Raw genomic sequence first — 22073 nt, 5'->3', positions numbered from 1 at the left:
ATGTCCGTAGTTCCTCATCATGGGTAACCGTTCAAAAACGAGTATATTCTCAATCCGTTGAAATTACTGTGGAAGATCATTAGGCCCAAAAGAATTTGGGAGAAGCTATTACTCGTCCAGTTAGCATCTTCTCAGAGGCGAAAAGCACGCCGGAGAAGTTATCCTTTGGCGGAAAAGCCAGGGAGATGTGCGATATCGATTTTCAAAAATACATACCTCCCCCATTGTCTTCACCGTATATTGGCCATCCCCTCCGTACATGTAAACTGGGAAAGAAGGAGGGCAGAATTCTCTCATGCTTTTGACCGGAGAGTAGCAAGGTTAGCATACGGTTTATCATTTCACCTATAAGAAATATGGCAAAAGGAAAAAAAAAAAAGGGTATGGGAAGGCAGCGCTGATTCCACATACAACTGCCTACACATCCCGCACGGGGATGCACCCGGGACAATGTCCGTCGCGACGGCGATGGCCTTGAAGTTTTTGTGTCCGGCTACCTATACATGTACAGAAGGGTTAGGGTTCGCAGATTAACGATTAAATCCCATATCGGGATGAACGCAAGGTAATAGAAAACAACATATAAGGAGCTTGAAGGGGAAAGCATGGTGTAATCTCGGATGCCTACAACAGCGGTTGAAAAAGCACATCTTTCCGCGCACACGCCGACAGGATAGCTAACATTCTCGACGTTGGCGCCGACAATGAACTCCCTTTCCTCCGTAAGTAGACAGGCACCCACGCGGAATTTCGAGTATGGGCCTATTACATTGGCATCGGATGTTAGCTCGACGGCAGCGAGAGCGAGAGAGACAGGTGCTTCGGTGTATAAGGGGAGAGGAATAGGTAAACTCTTGAACGAGGAGTTAGCTACGAACAATGTGCTGCCTCCTTCGCAGCGATGGCTTTCGAGGAGAGGGTTTGAAGCTCTGCGGCCGATACTTGGCTACTAGTGGACATCGCTGGAGGAATGTTTGGTTGTGTGGCAATGCGCAGTGCTATCAGAGCATAAGTTTAAAACTATTGCTTGGCTTTCGGTGGATGTTCTTTGTTTAATACATGTTCAAGAAGTTGGACATCGGAGGTTGGGAAACTAGATATCAAAAGCCACGAGAGAGCTACTAAGAAACACGGCTAGAAACATGAAGGGGAATTTTTTATGGAAAACGAACGAAGTGGGCTTTTACTTCCAGAGAATTGATCGAGCGTTAAGCGGAAAAATATGTAAGACGGCCAAATAAAGAAATGCCATGAGGGCAGAGGGGAATACTAGTATATACCTTACGGCGGACGAGCCACGATTGATGGAGAGTCGTGGTTAGGCACAGGAAAGCTTAACAGACCGCTCAACAGCAGCTCCCAAACCGCTATAAACGGGAGCCCTTACACTATCTATAGTGTTAAGCCCTCACGCTCGTAAGAATCGCAGAAGAAGTCTAAATGGTGCAAATCAATGAAAAGTAAAAAGACGTTCAGATGTTCCGTCTGTCGAGGGCAGGAAATACAAAATCCCCCCCCCCCCCAAAAAAAAAACCCCGTATGTAAATTCAAATTTAGCATATTTGGATTAGTTATTTTATTTTATTTTATCTTTTCCCCAAGCTCAATTTATTCCTTTTCTTTCTTTTTTTTTTTTTAACTGATTCAGGCCTATTCTCCAACAAACCTCCAAAAAGGGAGTAGTAGTAATATAAAATGGATTCTGAATTTGGGACTGAACTGAAATTTGAATAATGCAAACTGTATCCAGAAAATATGTTGATCCATGATGAGGTCTATATATGAATGAACAAGAATTCCAAGAGAAGCACAATTTTGAAACCACTGGGCAGAAAATAAGTAATAAGAGGGTGCCGCCCGAGTGGATATTTGGAAATAGAAATAGATATATGAAACGAAACACCGATTCGCCCTGGCTGATTGATATATATACCCCGAGGGAAGAGAAAAGAAAAGAAACGAGCAACCCTCCCTTCTCTCACATAAAGGCAGAAGATGCAGAAGGGAGAGAAAGGAATGTTGGCCGGGTCATGGAGATGCGTAGTTTTGTATGTGCTAAGAGGATAAGCTAGTCGAGTCCAAATACGGGCAAATGAAAGATATGCAGTAAGAGTCGTGGGTAATAATGGGCAGGATGTAGAGGGTATCAACCTTAAATGGGGAACAAAAAGTAAAAGTAGATATTCTCACGGGTATAAAATAGAAGCAAACTTCGTAACCATCAACAGGAGCACCTTGATGACTATGTGCGCGGTTGCCAGTATTCATTGGCAGTCAGCAGTAGCAGCACAAGTATACCTCAAAGATACCGCCTCAAGGCCTCATAAATCGTAAAGATAAACGCAGAGCTAGGCGCTGAGCGTGCACAAGTAATCCCGCAACCACGATATAATCCCGCCAGGCCCTGCTGCTTCCACAGAGCCCTACCGACAGCCCAAAACGTGGGACGGCTGCTGCTGGCTCTGTCCCCGCCGACGGCATGCGTGAAGTTTTCAGTCTGCATGCGTGACTTGATGGTGTCTGCAGGATAGAAGATGAAGTTATAACTAATCCCTGCTGCAGCACCGGCGAGGAGGCGTTGGTGGACCAGCGGCTCGCTACCAGCGACATCAATGCCGCTGCCTGCACTAGTGACCGTACCACCGGTGCTTGAAGAAGCTTTGATTGAGGTGGTAGCTGAAACGGTAGGAGTGGCAGCCGAGGACTTCGATGCGTTGTGCTTCTTGAAAAAGGCCAACACGCCTTCATAGCTACCAAACCATGCCGCCGAACCGCCGGTTTCGCGGATGAGGGTGCCCATCTGCCCGCGCCAGAAGCCAAGTAAGCCCTCGTGTCGGAACACGGCTACAATTAGAGAGATGGGCCCGGGGGCCTTTTTATTAGACACGAGTGAGCCCGAGCTCGAGCTGGCCGCACCGCTTTCAGGGGGAACTTGCATCTTGCACTTGATGAGCTCTACAGGTGTGAGGAGGAGGGATGTGAAAGCACCCGATGCTGCGCCGCAGAGGAGTAGCGCGGACTGCGGTAATTCACCTGCAGCTGCAGAATCGCCATCGGAAGATTCCGGCGCACAGAGTGTCGCTTTGAGAAGGTCCTGTGTAACACGGTAGCTGAAGAAGAGACTGCTGGTCTCAAGCGCTGCGCCGACGAGGGGGGCGCTGATGCCCCTATACAACCCATTGATGCCGGCGGCCTGAAAGGACTTGCGAAAGCAGTCTATGGGGCCCTTGTATAATAGTGGGAGGCCGGCCGGTTGGGATTGTAAACGAACTTTCACGGTGTCGAAAGGATATTCGATGAATTTCCCGGCGATTCCGGCGATCTATGTGGTTATAAAAATCAGTGGTGGATTAGAAAACATACAAAATATTTTAAGGAATTTGTTTTCCATGTTTCAATAAACTACCAGACACAATATATGAAATACGAGAGAGCAAGGAACAAAAAACAACACCTACAGATCCATATATGATATCTTTCAAAGCTTCGACGCCATGATTAGTCGTCGTAGGGAAATCAGCCAGCTCCACCGCCATTTGGTTCTCAATTGCACCCGGAATCTGCGGTTTCACAGTGTCCATGGTCATGTGGGCGCCTGGGCAGAACGGCGGGGAAGGGAGAAAGAGAGGGGGGAAAAGAAGAGTGAAGGTAATTAGGGAATAGGTGTTATCGGAATAACATTGTAGAATTCTGAGAGATATACGGGGTTGAGCTAAGTGAGGGTGAAGGAGATAAGGTGCGAGGGATATGGGAAGGGGAGTGGTAGTTGAGCGACATCATACGGAAGCGAAGAGCATGATGGGAATGCCAGGGCCACACAGATCAGACACAGACCAAGGCAGGTGGGCCGAGACGGGAAGAACAGGTAAGCCACGCTGCAGAAGTGGATGGGGGTGTGTCCAGCGGAGTGCTATGCGGTGTATTTGTGTGTGCACAGTGGCGCAATTTTGGAGCTGGCGGGGATCAGAGTCACAGTGCTCGGTTTGGCGTGAGTCTGAAGAATGAGGTTCGGAGAGCAGCAAAAAAGCAAAAAAACAGGGCTCTGTTACCCGATTGGGTTTAGCACAGCGCTCTCGGGTGAAATAAATCGCCGAGATCCGGTTATCTGATGACACCAAGATAACGCTATCCCTGATGAAATCTAGCGCGGATCCCTCCGCCCCACATAGACAAGTAAGTCCTCAAGGGATTTTCATTTTCGTTTCTTGCGGGAATGACGGGAGGAGCAGCCGGACGGACGACCACCACGTCCCCCCCTCAGCGTCGGTGGCCTCTTAAGATTGCAATTGTCCATTTCCAATGTACCCGGTTTCATATTACCGTAGTAACTACTCCCCTCCGTCACCATGTCTGCCGCCGTCGAGGCTCCGGTGAAGAGCCCTGAGCCTGCATCCCAGGCACCCAAAGGCATGCGGAAGAATGGTACGAGCCCACCTCCATATTTTGCCCCATCTTACTATCACTTATATGTGCGCTTACTTGTCATCTCCCTTCTCACCTCACAGGAAAGAACTGGCATGGGGACAAAACCCCCTTCCGCCCGACTGCAGGCCAAACCTCCTACACCAAACGCCTAAAGGAACGCAAAGCTCGCGAAGCTATGAAGGAAATGGAGAAAGAGATGAAGGATGAGAAAGAGGCTGAACGTCAGGTGCGTTTCACAGTGCAATTCAAAACGTCCTCATATACTCTTTTTGCCGTGAAAAAAAGAAAAAAATCTAATCAATAACTGATCGTTTGGTTTCAGAGGCGGATACAAGCCATCAGGGATCGCCGGGCCGCCAAAGAGGAGAAGTTGCGATATGAGAAGATGGCGGAGAAGATGCATAGGAAACGGGTTGAGCGGCTCAAGCGCAGGGAGAAGAGGAATAAGTTACTCAGTTCTTAAGTGCCCGGTGACCTTTATAATATACCTGCTTACTTGCCATTGTGTTTTTTCTGGAGTACTGGCAATGGCGTTTTGTTTGTTTTTTGTTTGTTTTTTAACCCGGAGTTTATTATTTTAAAATTTTCTGCGTACGGACTATGAGGAAATGATGTTCCAGTCCCGCGCGGTATAGAAATAAAATAACGCATTGCCAGAGTGTGCGGCCTCGACCTGTATCTTCTTCACATGGGCATCAGCAATGCCGCTTGGCGGGACAGGGTGGTTACAGGGATGCTGGGTGCTTAGTGTGCCAAGCGCCGGACGAGTGAACGTAGGATGCGATACGGACTACATGATTCTCTCCATGTCGTGAAGAAAGCGAGGAAATTCGTAAATACTAATATTACTGCGAGTAGTGCTATCAACACTAGTATCGATGCTACTAGTAGGAATGACCCGCACTCAACCGGTTGCTGCATGACTTCTGCTAACAAAGAAAACCAAGGGCCAGCATCTGCACCGAGCCAAACAACAATGACTTTCCCTCCCTCTGCGGCGGCGGAATCACCCTCAACCCATGGTTTAGCACGCTCCAGCGCCCAAGTTCCCGGTATCACTGATGACACTATCAATATCAACGATAAGCGCTCCTCAATAACAGGCCCTAGCCGTCGACGGCTGCATCCACCACCACCACCACCACCGAGAATCTATACACACTTTGCCCACTACAACACCTTCTTGCTACCAGACGACTCCTCGCTTCCCCACAAGCCGCGCCATCGTCGCCGGCATTCTCCGAGGCATCGTGACCTAAACCACCCGCACTCTCACTCCAACGCTCACTCCTTCCCCCACCTCCAGCTGCACCCTCATCTTCACCATCGGCAGGAGGGGCAGCAGCAGCAACAGCACCAACAACAACTTGACTCTAGTTTGTTAGACGAATACCCTAATCGCAACAAACCTGCCACGTCTTCAGAACTGAAGAAAGAGAAGAGCACATATCGCCATAAACGCCATGGGTCACGGGGTGGCCGCTTTCCAAAAACTGTGCGGAATCATGCGAGTATGAGTTTACGACCTGGGAAGCACGCGAATAGGGATAAGGGCTCTCGCGTGAACGGTGTGGGGGAACCTGGCGTGGTAGACACTGCTGTTGCGGCACAACATTCTGAGACGAATGGGCTGGAGACGAGCGATAGTGGTAGCAGTTCTCTTGAGGAAAAGCTCCCGTTTAGGAGACGGAGGGAGAATGTCACCATGGCGGAAGTGAGGAGGGAGAGGAGACGGAGGATGGAGGAGGAGGAGTCAGTCCACACAATCCCAACCAACATATAAACACATACAATAAACGCATCCACTAACATATCACACCAAACAGATCAAACCGTGCCGCGCTCACAACCCTCTCTGCCCTCTCCACTACCATAACCCGCCGCCTCGACACAACCTACTACACCCTCCTCGAGAAAATTGCCAGCCTCCACTCAGCGATCTACTCCTTCCATACCCTCTCCACAGCAGCCTTCTCTCTCCATTCAGACTTCACCCGAGAAACCGACAATCTGTCCCGTGCCACCACAACACAAATCGACGAGTTCCACTCTGCCTTCACTCACCAGATCAAACGCATCGATGCCCTCGAGATGCGCATGCGAGCTGGCGCGGAGAAGGCGGAGGCGCTGAACAGGCGCATGGAAGTTGTGCGCGGCAAGATTGAGGCATGGGATCGACGGGAGGGAGAGTGGCAGAGGCGGGTTACGACGCGGCTAAGGATTTTTTGGACAATAGTTGGGACGGCTGTGGTTGTGCTTGTCGTTGCGTGGGTGGTTCAGCAATTGAAACCCGTTGAGAGCTCCATGGGTAAAGGGATCGGGATTGGAGATATGGATACAGGGATAGGTCTGTCTGCAGCGAATTTGACGTGTGAGCTGGGTGGGCAGGGTCTTCGGGATGGAAAGGCTGTTTGGGAGAGTAGGTCGTTTGAGACGAGTGGTGAGGATACCTGTTCGAGGCAGTCGCTTCAGGAATGAGAGGTATGTGTGTATAGGCTATTCATTCCATTCGGGCGACCTACCTAGTGAGCGTTGGGAACATGCGGCATTGATAATGAATTTCGTCCAGGTCTTACTACTACTTAATATGGTGAACAGGGGCATTTAGCGAGTGAAGTTGCATCATTAGATTATTACTAGAGGAGACGATTATGTAGTTTATGTATGAATAACTGTAAATAAGAGACAAAAATGTCGTCGTCCATTCGTTGTATATCAGTATTTCCCGTCAAAAAATAAAAAGAGGCAGCGCAAAACAGCGTCTCTAATCATGAAAAGTCATTAACTAGATGTATTTTAGACATCCATCCAACCAAAAATCCCGCCTTCCCGTATAAATCAAGAAAAGAAAGCCGAGAGAGTGAAAGGAATCAAACAACCACCAATCCCTAAACCATCCACCCAACTAGCGAACGTACTCACTCACCCGCCCGCCCCAGCCTTCTTTTTCTTATCCTCAACGAGCTCCACATTATCCTCCGGCACCTTCTCCCCATGATTGCTAACTAGCCACTCTAGAATCTCCTCACTAACATCTCCCTGCACCGTGATCTCTTCCCCAGAACCCCCCTGCGCCGTCGACGCTACGCCAGACACAGCCTTCGTCACCGAGCTTCCCGTCGCAAATTTCTTCCCCAATTCCTTCGCGATCTTCTTGATGTCCAGGCCATGCGCCTCGAGCCCGGAGACGATGGTGACGTATTTTCGTTTATTGCGCTCGACGCGGCGGATTTGGATTTTGGCGGCAGCTTTGCGTTCTTTGTCGCGGGATTCGGCAAGGGCGGCTTTTGCTTCCTTTTTCGCGGCGTCTTTGGCCGCGCGTTCGCGGGCGGAGAGCGAGAGGGTGTTTAGGTTTGCGGTTATGGCTTCTGTTTTTATTTTTATTTTTTTTACGGGAGGGGCCCTTGGTCAGTTTACAGTTTCTTTCTCTCTTGGGCTGTTATTTCGGGTCGGTGGGTGTGTTTCATGTTGGAGTCCGACGGGGTTAAAAGGTTCCAGTGGGATGGGGAGAGGGAGAGGGATGGGAGGAGCAGCAGGATTTAGAACTAGGATTGAATAGGAGGGAAGAAGAAGGAAGGAAGAGGAAGGATACCATCAGAGTATAATCGCTCATGTAAATCCGGATGGTTATCTTTCAGCCATTCCTCGCACTTCTTCGCTATCCCGCCAAACTCGCAATACTGCATTGGATCAACACCCTTAGCGTCCAATGCCTCTTTTGAAGTTGTGAAGCTAGCTGTTTATGAATTACGGATTCCGGTAGAATGTAGAACTGCGACACACCTCAGGTGGAAGGGAGCAAACTAATGAAAATGTCGGACATTAGCTACATGGTTATATAAGTATACAGGACATATAGCGGAGTTTTTGATATCATGGCGGGGAGATGTGAGGGGCGTTGATTATGGGGGATGGAAGACTAACCTCCGCAGTACACTATATGTCTTGCTTGGGGTTCAGGGGGGGGCGCCGAAGCTTCGTGATCCCCTGTATTTGTCATATTGCCTGGGTGATTGAATAGGAGGAGTTGTAGGAAAAATTGTTTAGATAGATGGCCCCTCACCACTATGAACAGTTACGGTTTGGAGGTTATCGGATTATAATATTTCCGTATTTCCAGGTTCACATAGCTCATGGAAAACGCCTTTAGCATCCTTGATCTCAACAGCAATAAATAAGCAGAAGTTACCGCTCCCATAATACGTTTCCACTACTATCCCTAAAACAATCAAGCGTGGCTAATACGTGGATTAGATCTACACACTCGTTCGTGCCTAATCTCCTCCATCAAGCTCCGTGATGCCAGTGACGCGGGGAACACCACATCGCTGGATTAGGCTCCCAAGCGCTTCGCATGCGGCACCGTCCTAAGCATATGACAGCTTATCTTCTCTCCTCGCACTGTCAGAGTATTTTAGTGTCCTCTTGCCTGTTGGTTGTTCCAGCCATACACTTGGCTAGGAAGTGCCTAAACGGTCCTATCAATTAGTCAGAACTGGGTGTTGATATATGTAAGTGCGGAGAGAGTATATTGTTTTTGCATGTGACGAACAAGGGCGTCTTGTCACTAAAGACAACCATTCTTCACGGCTCCTGGTTCATCAAGATCCAGACATAAACTCTCCACTAACAAACATGGACTCGGACACGTTCGCCCCCAAAAATGTGTATTGTTGGGGTTACATCTGCCTCAGTTCTTCTTTAACTCAATGGTAGTTTGGAAAACCACCAAACAGATGACTCCGAGCGAGTGACCTATGTTTTCTTTCCCGACTCGATGAACAGAAAGTATTGATATCTGCCACCACTGGATTCCCTTGAAACAGAAGCCATGAAACTTTTGTTGCTGCAGCACCACAATCCCAGTCCCAAAGTTTATGAAACCTTCTCAAATTGTGAATGGAATCCATCCCCGGCCAATCCCTTGACAAGATCTAGGGAAACTCACATATGATAAGCGGATGCTGATCTGTAACAATTGGGCTCGATATCCCCGCCGAGGTAGACTATTCGATTCTGAGACAGAATTCAATAACTTTTTTTTTGTTGTGCTACATGATCCTGAATATCCGTCTTCTTTGAAGGAGTAGGCGGGATCTGGGATGAAAGATAATCATGAGATTCTTTTTGCACTTGGTGATTTTCCACCACGCAATACCATGGTTGATGTAGATAGTGGAGTGGTTACAGCTGTTTTGGACTAGGAGTGGGCAGGCTGGTGCCCTAAATACTGGGATCAGAATAGGGTACTCTCTGAGAACTCTAGATTACGGGATTGTTTCCCTTATCTAAACACATTGTTCCCTTCCGCTGTGCACAGGAAGTTCTGGCGATGGGATATTTGTTACGCATTACGAGTGATAGACCAGACCATTGTCCAGTCTTTCCTAGACGCATCGCCAGAGAGAAGCAATATAAAAGGACGTTGTTCTCTGTCCAATGTTGCACAAAACCCTTTCGAGCATCGACTTCCTATTGCCTATTGCCTACTGCCTCTGTAAACTCATACATTCCAATATCCAGCTGTTAGGAACGCAATCATCCCTACCTCCAAGATCGCCCTATCCAAATTTCAAAGTTTCCTTTCACTCCTCGAAACAGCAGCTTTGCCCGCTCATTTGCACACACCATCTATCCCCGAAAGCAACAAAATATGCCTTCAACCACCGTGATTTTTTGTCTATTCCCGATTTCCCAGTCTGCTTGTCATGTCTTGTTTTGGCCAATATACTCTGTTCGATTGTCGTGCTTTAAATGGAAATCGAATTTGAACTTCTTTTGAAATCCTGGATGACGAAAGCATATTTGAATTTAAGCAGCAATCAGGGGACATTGGAATACCAATAAGTCAGAGTAAGAACAGATGAGAATCTGTGGGATGATTAATATTTGTTCGTGGTGGCGGTGGTGGTCGCGTTAGCCCTGGATTTTTCGTTCAATCAGAATCCTTTTGGCTTGTCCGCGCGATTCGCCAGTTGTTTCATCAGGTCGTCGATATTGATATTGGAGATAGGATCTTGACCAGTTGCGTAGAACTTATCAAGATGTGTTTGAACGAAAGCCTTCTGATAATCCCGTAAACCGATGAGGAACAGGTCGTGGAGGATATCTGATGGATCTCGTACGAGTTCTTTGTAACGAGCGGCGAGATAGCGAAAACGACGTTCGTATAACAAATAATTGTTATTTTTTACGCGCAAGGTAGTTAGCTCTTTGGTGATATTAAGGCGTTCTTCCGCTAGGGATATTCCGTATACTGCTGCTATTTTTCTCCATAGGGCAGCTGCGTTATCTAGTTCTAAGGTCCCAATTGTCGGTCGAACGAGACCTGTTAGTGATTGCAGCATGCGACGAAAGAGTATCTTCTTGCGTATCAACCAACGCTCCTTTTCTAATGCTGATAGGTGTTCAGGGGGTATCTCCTGGTTCTTGGTGAGTATGTCAATGCCACCTATCACCTCTGCGTCTACGAGGATGTCATTCCTCCATGTTTGGTAGTCGGTTCCATCGAATGTGGTGACAGCTTTGGTATTAATTGCGGCTCGGATGTCCCTCTCATACATTGAATTGTCCGCAGGGGTATTATAATTTTGATTTTGACGCGCGGATATTAGCTGTTGACAGAATGCCATGAAATCGGCAGCAGTCATTGTGATTGTGCTGTTGGCAGTGAGGGTAGGCATAAGGATAGACATAAGACTTGGGTTGCTATCTTCTTCTGATTCGTCCTTTACGGGCCTCTCGCTAGTATCGCAACTCGACCTGGATGCCCCCATCGCGTCTTCTATACCAACGCGTATTTGTTTGATCTTCTGAAGCGGATTCTTGATTTGGGTCCTGGTCGGATTCTTCTTCGTACACCGGAGGGAATGAGACCTGCGCCTTTGAATGAGAACGGAGGGATCTCTTTTGTTCTGATTGAGTAGTAGGAATTAATCTTCTCACTTGATCACTACAACCGGGGTATCATATGAAAAATGAGATAGAGACAAGAGAAATGCAGAGAAATCTCTCATGGGCTTTTGGGCAGATTTTTTTTGCTGGGCACTGGGAGCCACTCCACGCGATGAACCCCTATTTCGTGAACTCGCTCCACATGTTTCATGTCAGTAACATGACGTGCGAATTAACTTAACTAGCTGCTTACAGTTTAGTTTAGCAGCCACTATTTGCTGTTTGAAGTTATGGTCAAGGCGGATGACTTCTCACAGAAAAACAGCATACTCTTGATACTTGCCCTCCTAATTTTATCTCACAGCTGTGATTACAGGCAACAACCCCCATATCTATCCACTCTGACTTGAGGGTTTCCTCGGCTGTTGGTCGCTGTCCGGCTACAATACCAACATTCATCAGCGAATCAAATCGAGGGTATGTAGCAGCCGTTTCAACCGCTTCAAACACGCCCATTCGACGCTCTCGTCGATATCCTTGTACGCCTTCCTCGAATGCTTCATCGATTGGAGGCCATACATCCCGGTATTCTCTTGGGTGTCCATCATGGTTGAAGAATCATGATCTTCCCCAGGCCACAAGCTTCCCCTACGCCATGAGCTTCCCCATGTTATGCCAGCAGTGCAGACGGTTGTATTGCACGGCAGACATTCTCTACGAGTTGGGGATGAGAATGGGATAGAATCCATAATTAGCAGAAAAGCTGTCTATGAGGTCCCTGCACATGTGGTTAAGATGCTGTCTTAGTGCTCGTGCCGCCACCGGAGTGATACTTTCGGTTCTTGTTGGAGTGTGTACAACTGAATTGATAGTTTGACACAGCAAGGGGTATAGAAATTGTGAAGGAATGGCGAATCTAAATCCAGCGCTTGACACCACTGCACTGGCATATGCCACTGTCCTTACTTGTACCAATGTTCTGAAGCTCGCACCCTAGACACCCCTGAGCATCTTAGCCTGGCTTGTTCAATTCCTGGGTATCCTTTTCTTAGCTTGTGCCATGTCCTATGGCAGTGTGACATAAGCCAGGGCACGGTGGTGAGCCTGGGTTTGGCGACAGCTGAAGCAGCGACGTAAATAAGGCAGCGGAGGGAAGGAAGTGGGGATGATGGATAGGCCAGCCATAGGATAAGCTAAGAGTGGGAGACAGATTTAGGTCTCGTCATACCGGTGTGGTATATTAAAATCGCTGATGGAATTATTGAGTTTCAGAATCTCGTTGTTTCACCTAGTTCATTGCCCTGTAACTGAATATTGCCTGTCGAGCCTCACTCTCGATCAGAAATGCATGCATCAAATGGCCACATCCTCCTTAAATCCCCACGATCCTTGTCGTCCTCTATATTGGCCATAAGTGTATCAAAGAAGTAAGTGTGAGCCCGCTTGACGTCTTCCCAGCGATCCACACAAACCCAGCCGTCACTCTCCACCCATGTCTCGATCATATCCTGCGAGAATTCCAGAATATTCTCGTAAATTTCCAGCCGTTCTTTGTAAAACACATGTTCCTCAGCAGTTAGGGCGGGGATTGGGCAGGGCGTTTTGAACCCAAGCTCCCTCCAAACCTTCTTTTAACCGCATTAATCCGGTCGTAAATGGCACAAAGCTATCCCCCCACGTCCGGTGACAATAGTTGAACGGCCGGAGAAGGCTTTGGTCAATCTTCCTGGTTGCACCAAGTTGCAGAGCTAACGTAGCCCACCCTAGCTCATATGATTGGTAGCAGAGGCTTGCATCGGTGTTTTCTAATGTTCCCCCCGAGGGGATGCTTGCAAAGTCGGGGAAATCGTGAGTGTACTCAAATGCCGGTTTGACACTGGTGGACTGCCAGTCTATGAAGCCAGTGATGGTTGTGGGGTCATCCCTGGAGACAAAAACGTTCCTCTTGTGTGGGTCCGGGTGGAACAGAGTGGGTGTAAAGTTGGACAGAATTGCTGGGTGTTTTATAAGATTGGAGAAGACAAGCATGCCCATTCTTCAGCTGATTCAAGTGTTTGTCCATGAAGACTTGGTATGATGCGCGCTGCTGAAGAAGAAGGGGATAGTCTGGTGGAGGCTGTCTTGCAAAGCCAACGTCGATCAGAGCAGAAGCGTATGAGAAGAGATCACGCCCTAGGAAGCCAGTTAATTTTCAGAATTACACTGGCAAGAGGAATAAAGGCCATCTTACATGGCCTTCTGTTTGGTTCTTTGTATGTATAATATCTCAGTTCCTCAACATTGCAATCCCAAAAAGTTCTTTTGCAGTGTGGTCTAACGCAAAATGTAGAATCATTCTCAAGCTTCTGCTTTGAATCGACGTCGAGAAATGCCGTGTCCGTGAAATAAAGGCTGCCATAGGCAGAAAAATTGAGTTTGCATGTCGGTGCAATATCTGTATAGATTGCATCAATCGTCTTTACTTTCTTGTCTGATAGTAGCTCATCCCATACTTTCTGCAGTGCAACTTTACCTGTATGTTCCAGAATAATGTATGCAGAGCCAATTGGGTTCGATGGGTCATCACTCCAGTCCAGAGGAGCTGGAATTGGCATTTTGGTGTGGTGTTGCACAATAAGGACAAGTTAACGCTCAGGCTTCAATAACTTATATCTCTTATTCTTACAGTAAGCGATCGTTGGAACTTCTGAGTTAGTCACATATGGCGCTGGCCCAGCAACGGACATAGGAAATTTCACAACGACATGTCTCCCATTGTTGGTTTTCATAATGAATGCTTCATTAAACCCTCCCTCTAGCTTCAAGTTCTTCTGAGAGAGGAGAACACGCTGACGAAGTCCACGTGTTGGGATAGGTCTTGAGCAGAACAGTGGTGATGGGCGTGGAGTTCGGTCAGGTTGAGGGGATATCAGACCAGATCTTGCAAACGAGCAGAAACAAAGAGCGATAGTTCAAAACCAGAATGGCTACAATAGCAATCCCACTACGCTCGCCATCGCTATGCCAAATTCCTTGATGCCATCGAAGCGCCGGTCGACGCTGGGACGCTAGGGCGCATAGCGATGGTTGGCTGAGCTTCACGGGCAAGCTGAGCAGTGGTCGATCCTCCAAACAATCAGGTAGAAGAGGAAATTAGCAAGTGATGAACAGCTATTTCATCAAAAGCGGTGAAAGGTCCCAGAGGCGAAGATCAAAGGGTGTATACACAAAACCCGACCTCGCTAAAGCTTAAAACTTGATTTGTTTTAATTAACTTCAATTCATTGTTAATAAAGTGGTCACACTCTGTCATAGTTAATGAAGCTTGTTGTTTCTGTAATTGCAAAGTCGGGTATGAGCACGGGCCACCATGGAACTTTTAGCGAGGTTCGTTCACAAACGCCGCTAACGCTCGTGTCCCGCGCTTATATAGCCACCAAATTAAACTAAGTCTCTTTGGCACCAAACCTTAATGACAAAATCTTTGCGTCGGTGCTTCTCCCTAGAAAACACCAGCTTGTAAAAAATCCAACTGCCTGAGGAGACAATGTATATTTTAACGCCCATGCTATCTATAACGGGATACACTGCCACTTCGGTATCAAGTGATAGCCCCTGGGAGAGAGGCCGTCGTTACCACACGCACCTCATTGCTGGTAGAAATCCCAACATTGAGCTGGCCAAACCTCCCTGTCACCATTTGGTCGCGAATGCGGACCGGATGACGCGGCTTGGCTCACGCCTTCATCCTTGTCTATTTGGTTATGGAGCATTTGCAAATCGCCCTTGCACGGCCCGCCTTCCCCGCCTTCCATAATCTGACTACATCACGCCTGTAATCCTCCTATGAGGCAGTCCCTATGCTACATGCGCGGGAGTTAGTCACAGACAAGTCACAGACTTACTCGATGCCTCTTGGGCCTGCGTATATCACGATGTTCCCTCTCCGAAAGGTTGCTACAGCAGGCCAGACGGGTTGTGTTGAAGATTGACATTGTGAATTTGGAAAGTAGTTGGGCGTGAACGGTTGATGCGTTGTTAGTGTCCGGTGGGTATACAACCGACTGGCGAAGATTAAAATCATAGCTGTAGACAGTGTTGCAGAAGGGGAACTTCCAACGTTTTTTTTTCTCTAGTGCCCGGGTCTGGCCTGAATCTCGAAAAGCAGTCGCAATTTCGCGATCATACAACGTCAGAAGAGGCTAAAAAGAGTCCTAGTCAAGCTGCATGGCTTGCGAAAGCTCGCTTGTCTCAATGGAATCCGGAGATATGCATTTGACGTCATCCTGTCAGAAACATGACATCCGTCATTCGAGGCGGAATTGAAAGTGCTCTGACTTCCCCGCATTTTGGCAAGACACTTATATATGCGGATACCAGCTCTCGGCTTAATTGCGAAAGCATCCTAGATATATCATCCGAAGAATCAATGTAGTCTGCTCTTACAAAACATCTCATTTTCGCCCATTGGCTCTAAAATCTGTTACGTTTTACTTATGGAATAGGTAGAAAGCAAATACCATAGGACATGAAAGCTTGCGAGTCTGCAAAGGTGTATCTATGTATGTGCCAATGCCTCTCTTTTACTATCCATGACTCTGGATGTCTGGACACGAATGCTTTCTCGATATTTTTCCCTGTTCCTGTTTTAAACTAAGATTGGATGTTTCAACTGTTTCCCAATTTTTAGTCCCTTGGGTTTGCGGGGCCAAAAAGAGTTCACATCCAAAGGCCTTTATTAATGTTCATTTCCCGGGTACGAAAATCGTTGCCAGTTCAAGACCGCTGTCAATCTGCCACAACCTGTAAAGCAGGTTTCAGCAGCTCAAAATAGCTATATTCAGAAACATGGTTGGGGCAAGTCCTAAGATACCCACCCATACATTATGAGATGGTTATGTCAAGTCATTGTATCACCTCTCAAATCGGTCAACCTAGCTAACTTTTTCATTATTTCGTTTGTTGTCTCTTTCCTAGGCACTTTCCATAATATGAGACCTGGACATTCGCTTGGCGATTACGTCCCCCATAAAATGTGGAGGAGACACCAGGAAATAGGTAAAGGTCGAAAAGAGAATAGAAAAGATTTACAAACCCGAACTCAATGATTCTCACATCAAACCTAGATGTTTAAGACTTAGCTTTCTTTAGCCAGACCATGTTTATTCGCACCCCGCTTGATTTCTTGTGTGGTACATACATGCGAAGAGCAGTCCACAGTGGGGAAGTTAACATCTAATCTCAAAGTTCTCAACGAGTCCAGATCCACAATATTAACGCGATTAGCGACTCCTAGTAGCACAAGAATCCTGTTCTTTATCTTGGCTTTCTTAAAATCCGAACGCGGGAAGGGCGGGAGCGAGGTTGTTGGACGTCAGCAGCAAACATTGGAAATCCGGGGTAAATTGGAAATTTGGGATCCGGGGTTAAAAAAAAAAGAAAATAAATGGAGAAAAAAAAAAGAAGAAGAAAAAATAAATGGATGACAGCGACAAATTTCATGGGTTTAAACCCGCACCAATGGCGAAAGCCAGAATGGAGCCGGAGAAGAGGCCTCCTCGAAACCTTTCAGGACACAAGAGGGGTGAAAAGTTTTTTTTCCCTCAAGACTTAAGCTCCAGTCCTTGTGAACCTGAGAATGTAAGGATGAGAACCTTGGAATCATACTCCGTAGAGCGAAGCGAGAAACGATTGTCAGCCACTTATTCAATCATGAAACGCCTTGCAGCACCGGCCGCCTATCAAATCCATGCTCACAGATACAGGTACATGGGCATGGCCTATGGTCTGGCCCTGCCTGCAAAAGCGGATTTGGTCGCCCCGGTCAGGGCCTGGAACCTTGTGAGAGCAAGTCGTTCCAAGGAAGAAGCCGCTTGGGCTAGTGAGGACTGAGTGGGGTTTGGAGAGAGAAGTGACCGACAGCATTCCTTGACGATCCAACCGTGATCAGATATTTCCCCGAGAGAACTCAGAAGAATCAATTTGAAAAATAATTGCTATACATACTGAAAACTGGAAAAGAAAAAAAGAAAAGAAAAGGGGGAATTAAGTAAGTAAGAATGTATGTAAGAACGGAAAAAAATAAAAAAAAAATTGAAAATACTTGAATTAGCCCACACTCAGAATCGAACTGAGGATCTTATCATTACTAGTGATACGCTTTACCACTAAGCCACGCGGGCGTATTTTGCTTCAAGGGCGAAGAAGCTACGAACACAAATGATGTCTCATCTCGTCTCGGCAATCGGCCCAACCAACGGTTAATAATTTTCCGATGCCAAATGTCCCTCGGCGCAGGCCCAGACGCGGCCAGACGGATGCCCGAAGCCTGATTGGGCCGATGCTGCAATCTCCTTCCTCCTCGAGGGGTATATACTTTGCTTGATAAATGCGAGCGCAGCAGCAATTCCTTTTTTCGGTTTCAACTCAAAAGGCACAAATAAAAATGCTTTTTGTTTTGGATTTGAAACTACCCGATCCATGAAGATTACCATGGCCCTCTATGATAAGATACCACATTCCCTTCGGGACCCAGAGAATTTCCCGCCTTTGACTCTCTGTTCTAGACTTCATTCCGTTCTGCCCTTAGCGTTGAAAGTTGAAGGTCAGAGGTGGGGTCCGGGAGGCGATTTTGAAAGACTGTCCTAGGCCCGCTCTGTCTGAAGTCTCCAATAATTCTAAAACTCCATGGGGACGAAAACCGGTTCTTCGTGCATTTGCTTTTAGTATGACTACCATGTTGATAATTTATCGCGATCCCGGCATTTCGGTGAGGGGAACAGGTATGTACTCTGAACATTCCTACAGAACATGGAGCTGGCTCAGATTGTAGGGTTATTAAACAACCTAAAAATGATAAAATAAAATATATTGCACAAGTGTTCTTTTAAGAAACCCTTGCCTGGAAGGTTGAACTCAGGGTTTAACACTACCATAGATCCGCCCGAAGGGGGGGGAATTGTGTGCTTCCTGTGCTTGGTTGTTGGTAGACTCGTGGGACAATTGATTCGTCCTTAGAGCGCTATGTTCTATTTCACCTTAAGGGATCCACACTGCTAAAGGGAGGGATGGCGGAAACTCTTTGCTGATAAGTCTTTCGAATGACGGACAGAGTAGGAACACATACAAGGGGCGGAAATAGGAAAGCCAGGCTTGTCACACTGCAGGAGAAAATTGGAAGCTTGGAGTCCGCAGGTCTTGGAAACCGGGTTTTGGATATTGAAAGTATCAAGGATCAAGTATAGTATCAAAGTATCATGTATTATGTGTACCACCTGCGCATGTATCAGAGTGCCGAGATCAGGATGATTATGGTTCATTGGTGATTTGATATCAGGGACCAGCGAATACAACGAACGCCATATCAAGGCGAGCTGTCGTGATCTTAGAGAGAGCTTAGGTAGCTATTTTTCTCACCAGCTGCTGCAAAATCTGGGGGTAAATTGCGTTCCATGGCATAGCGGTGTGGCTTGCTTCTGTTGGATATGTGAATTAACTATAACTAGTGGTTATATGAAGGTGGATTTGCCTGTGTTCGAACACATGTTCCTATGGTGTTCAGCCAAGGCCCCTGAATAACCCATACATGTTCTGTACAGTGAGCTACCTTCTTTGATCATATAAAAGAGGTAACTTTTCTGTAATATTATGTATGATGACTGTATCAGCCTCTCTCTGAATGTGTATTTAATAATTATCACCCCACTACTGTATTCTTCTCCCTCTGCTCTTGTATTGATTTCTATTCTTAACTATTCTTATTCTTATTCATCTACTTTGAAATCCTTGCATCTTCATACAAGTAAGAAAGACTGATAATAATCTCTGCTGTTGATACTGCTGTTGAAGCAGCTGCTGTACAGAAGCAGCTACAGTATAATTTTATTGTAGAGATGACAGTACAGAGAGAGAATGCACTGAGAATCAGTAGATAAAGCAGATCAAAGAATATACAAATAATGTATGCAGAGAAGCAGAATAAATAAGTGATAATATATAGATTTATTTTATTTCTATTTTTTCTTTATTTCTGTGTATGAAGAGAGATGAAATTTGATAGACTAACTTCTCACTACTGCTCAATCTCCACTATTTATATAATAAAAATAATGTAATGAAAAGAAGTTTTCAGATGATCAGATTGTCTCTGAGTAGAAGATAATTTAATTCTTTAGTGAGAGAGTTCTCAATCATTCATTCAGAAAAAGTCATTTCAAAAAAAAGTATATGAATACTGAGAGAGAAGAGATTATATAGATAATAGAAGAGAATCTGATCAAATAGTATTAAGCAGCTTTTATTGATCTGTATTGTATGCAGCAGAGTAGACAGAAAAACTTTCATTCTCACTCAGTTGATCAGATTTTGAATAATATATTAAAGACTTATAGATCTATAAAATATGTACAGAGATGTATGAAGTTTATAAACAGAGATATAGATACTCTGATAAACAGCTATACTGAGCTGAATATAATAAACTTTGTATATCAGTATTGAAAGAGATGGCAGAGAAATGAAAGACATACAGTTGAGCCTCTTCTCTATATAGCAGCTGACTTTTTCATGAGTTATTATATACTGCTGAGAGAACAGTTCAGATGAGAGATGCAGTTGATTGATCTATTTACAATTGAGCTGTTAAATGAGAAATCAACACTCTGCTGATCTTTTATTCAGATTATAAGTAATAATAAAATAAATCAGAACAACAGACTTGAATATTCAACTGTTATATAATATAAGAATTATATTCTTTGTTCAATGTCACAGATTGTATTCTATCTATTCTATAGATGAAATATTATACAGAAGTCTCTGTCTCAGTTCCACTACTATCAACTCTGATATAATATTCATTTACTTAAAAATAAAAATTCATACAAGCAGATCTTCTACAGAATTTATCTTAAGTGAATAAACAAGCTTTTTATATACACAGATATATCAGAGATGATAAAGAAAACTTATACTGAATGATTTACAGATGTATAGAAAACAGAGTTTAATAAAGTGAATGAGAGCAGTATCTGCAGAGCTGAATGATGAAATAATAACTTTTTAATCAGCTGCTATCTCAGTCAGATCAATCAGAAGTTTGTACAGAGAATTACAGAGTTCAATTCTAGCTTGCTAAATAATTATCATTTTTCATAAGCTACAGTCACTTCATCAGAGCTGTTGAAGAAATCTCTCTGATTATAAATAAATGAATGATTTATCTGATTTCATTCTGAGAATAAATTCTTTTATATTACTTCTTCTGAGATCTCTGATATGAGTCTGAAGCTGCTTGATAGTGAAAGTTTATTTGATTCAGATGATTTTGCAGCTCAGAGGTTTTTGCAGCTGTTAGATTATTTTCATACAGTGATACTACAGAACTCTGCTTTTCTTCAGAGAGAATTTTCAACTCATTCACTGTAAACTAATTCAGTGTTTTAGTATACAGAGTATAAGCAGTTTGCAGATGCTGTATGAGCTGCAGAGTCAGTTTTCATTTCTTCACAGAAAATAATACTTCAACAGTCAGTGCCACAGATTTTTAAAAGTCTGAGCACTGTATAAAGACAGATCAATGTGATAATGAATCAGATAAAAATCAGAGATGTATAAATAAAGAAGAAGATTGATAGAATTCAGTGTAGAATTGATATAATAACAACTGAATTCTGAATCTTTCAGTCTGTCTCTGTTTCTGTCTATATATAGAAAGATACTGTTAAGATTCTCTTTATCTCTGCATCTGTATCTTTATTCTTCTCTTTATCAACTGCTGCTGCTGCTGTCATCACTTCTGCTATAGCATTATCAACTGAGAATAATATTTGAATATATCAGCTCTTCTATACAATTCAATTGATCAATGATCTCTGAAAGAAATGGAAATAGAGATTGAATAGACAGCTCTTTATACAGTATCTGAAGTCATTATACAGATCTAACTGAAGAAAGAAGAATAGTAAGTATATGTTCTTTTTTCAGTGAAAGATAATCATTGATGAGATACTCAGCTGCTACTGTATAATGAAATTAAAATCTATTCTAGAGATTGTGAAGAAGTTTGAGTTGATGTGTATATAATTAAGAATGAGTTTGAATAAACTCTCTATCTTTCTCAGAAGAGCAAGAAGATAATCTGTGTATATTAACTATACTATATTATATATCTTTTAATCTTGAGTATTTATTTATTTATACACACAGACTGTCTCAGTAGAATTCACAAGAGTGAGCATTCTCTCTTTCTCTTTTTTCTCTTTCATATATAAGATATTCTCACTTTTCTCTTTCATTTACAATAATAATAATAACAAGTTGATTATAAAATCCTCTCTTCTTCTGTCTTCTCTCTCAACTTCTTTTCTCTTTCTCTCTTCAACTTCTTCATTATTATTTACTGATATATACAACCTCTTTTGCATCAGAATTCATCATTCTCTTATTGAAATTCATTAAAATCATTTATTTACTGTTCACTCTGTCTTTTTTTCATTCTGTATACTGTATGAAATATTCATTTCATTATATCAAAAAAGAAGAACACTGACAGAGATTTGTGTATGTAGTCAGAGAAGATTTTCAATTTTTTTTTTTCATAAAAAAGAAGATCAGCTTTCTTCTATTTTTCAACAGTATTCTCTCTCTTTCTCTTCTCTGTGAATAATATGAGTATTTCTCTGCTTCTCTATCATACAGTATAGAAAGCTGATTATAATATAAGAGCTCTTATTCTGTATAATTCTGTTGCTGCTCAGTGAAATCTGACTCAGACT

General features: G+C 44.6%; 9 protein-coding genes and 1 non-coding gene across 10 annotated transcripts; 4 read left to right on the top strand and 6 right to left on the bottom strand.

Moving 5' to 3' along the window:
* Positions 1–63: 63 nt before the first annotated feature.
* HCBG_03726 (cytidine deaminase) lies at positions 64–960 on the bottom strand (the record flags this gene model as incomplete). Its single annotated transcript, XM_045430775.1, has 5 exons — positions 64–105; positions 217–298; positions 412–497; positions 536–762; positions 879–960. The coding sequence occupies 5 exons, from the start codon at positions 958–960 to the stop codon at positions 64–66; spliced, it is 519 nt and encodes a 172-aa protein (XP_045288918.1).
* A 1339-nt stretch (positions 961–2299) lies between these two features.
* Positions 2300–3581, bottom strand: HCBG_03725 (amino acid transporter arg-13; the record flags this gene model as incomplete). Its single annotated transcript, XM_045430774.1, has 2 exons — positions 2300–3322; positions 3459–3581. The coding sequence occupies 2 exons, from the start codon at positions 3579–3581 to the stop codon at positions 2300–2302; spliced, it is 1146 nt and encodes a 381-aa protein (XP_045288917.1).
* A 765-nt stretch (positions 3582–4346) lies between these two features.
* Positions 4347–5095, top strand: HCBG_03724 (uncharacterized protein; the record flags this gene model as incomplete). The annotated part of the gene is made up of 3 exons (XM_045430773.1): positions 4347–4422; positions 4506–4651; positions 4748–5095. 3 exons carry the CDS (start codon positions 4347–4349, stop codon positions 4886–4888), a joined length of 363 nt encoding a protein of 120 aa, XP_045288916.1.
* Positions 5096–5401: 306 nt separating this feature from the next.
* On the top strand, positions 5402–6903 carry HCBG_03723 (uncharacterized protein; the record flags this gene model as incomplete). The annotated part of the gene is made up of 2 exons (XM_045430772.1): positions 5402–6177; positions 6252–6903. The coding sequence occupies 2 exons, from the start codon at positions 5402–5404 to the stop codon at positions 6901–6903; spliced, it is 1428 nt and encodes a 475-aa protein (XP_045288915.1).
* Positions 6904–7329: 426 nt separating this feature from the next.
* HCBG_03722 (uncharacterized protein) lies at positions 7330–8425 on the bottom strand (the record flags this gene model as incomplete). Its single annotated transcript, XM_045430771.1, has 4 exons — positions 7330–7793; positions 8018–8105; positions 8209–8228; positions 8350–8425. The coding sequence occupies 4 exons, from the start codon at positions 8423–8425 to the stop codon at positions 7348–7350; spliced, it is 630 nt and encodes a 209-aa protein (XP_045288914.1).
* A 1939-nt stretch (positions 8426–10364) lies between these two features.
* Positions 10365–11075, bottom strand: HCBG_03721 (uncharacterized protein; the record flags this gene model as incomplete). The annotated part of the gene is made up of 1 exon (XM_045430770.1): positions 10365–11075. The coding sequence occupies one exon, from the start codon at positions 11073–11075 to the stop codon at positions 10365–10367; it is 711 nt and encodes a 236-aa protein (XP_045288913.1).
* A 1572-nt stretch (positions 11076–12647) lies between these two features.
* Positions 12648–15293, bottom strand: HCBG_03720 (uncharacterized protein; the record flags this gene model as incomplete). The annotated part of the gene is made up of 8 exons (XM_045430769.1): positions 12648–12868; positions 12945–13211; positions 13258–13491; positions 13550–13900; positions 13985–14147; positions 14290–14424; positions 14767–14913; positions 15204–15293. The coding sequence occupies 8 exons, from the start codon at positions 15291–15293 to the stop codon at positions 12648–12650; spliced, it is 1608 nt and encodes a 535-aa protein (XP_045288912.1).
* A 1483-nt stretch (positions 15294–16776) lies between these two features.
* Positions 16777–17190, top strand: HCBG_03719 (uncharacterized protein; the record flags this gene model as incomplete). The annotated part of the gene is made up of 1 exon (XM_045430768.1): positions 16777–17190. One exon carries the CDS (start codon positions 16777–16779, stop codon positions 17188–17190), a length of 414 nt encoding a protein of 137 aa, XP_045288911.1.
* Positions 17191–17408: 218 nt separating this feature from the next.
* Positions 17409–17480, bottom strand: HCBG_11025. The gene has a single exon. It is a non-coding gene; the product is annotated as a tRNA-Thr (tRNA).
* Positions 17481–17790: 310 nt separating this feature from the next.
* On the top strand, positions 17791–18542 carry HCBG_03718 (uncharacterized protein; the record flags this gene model as incomplete). The annotated part of the gene is made up of 3 exons (XM_045430767.1): positions 17791–17909; positions 17947–18080; positions 18391–18542. 3 exons carry the CDS (start codon positions 17791–17793, stop codon positions 18540–18542), a joined length of 405 nt encoding a protein of 134 aa, XP_045288910.1.
* Between the last annotated feature and the right edge of the window lie 3531 nt (positions 18543–22073).

This window comes from Histoplasma capsulatum (genome assembly GCF_000150115.1).
Source record: "Histoplasma capsulatum G186AR genomic scaffold supercont2.4, whole genome shotgun sequence".
Taxonomy (NCBI): domain Eukaryota; kingdom Fungi; phylum Ascomycota; class Eurotiomycetes; order Onygenales; family Ajellomycetaceae; genus Histoplasma; species Histoplasma capsulatum.
This window is presented reverse-complemented; position numbering and strand designations above follow the sequence as displayed.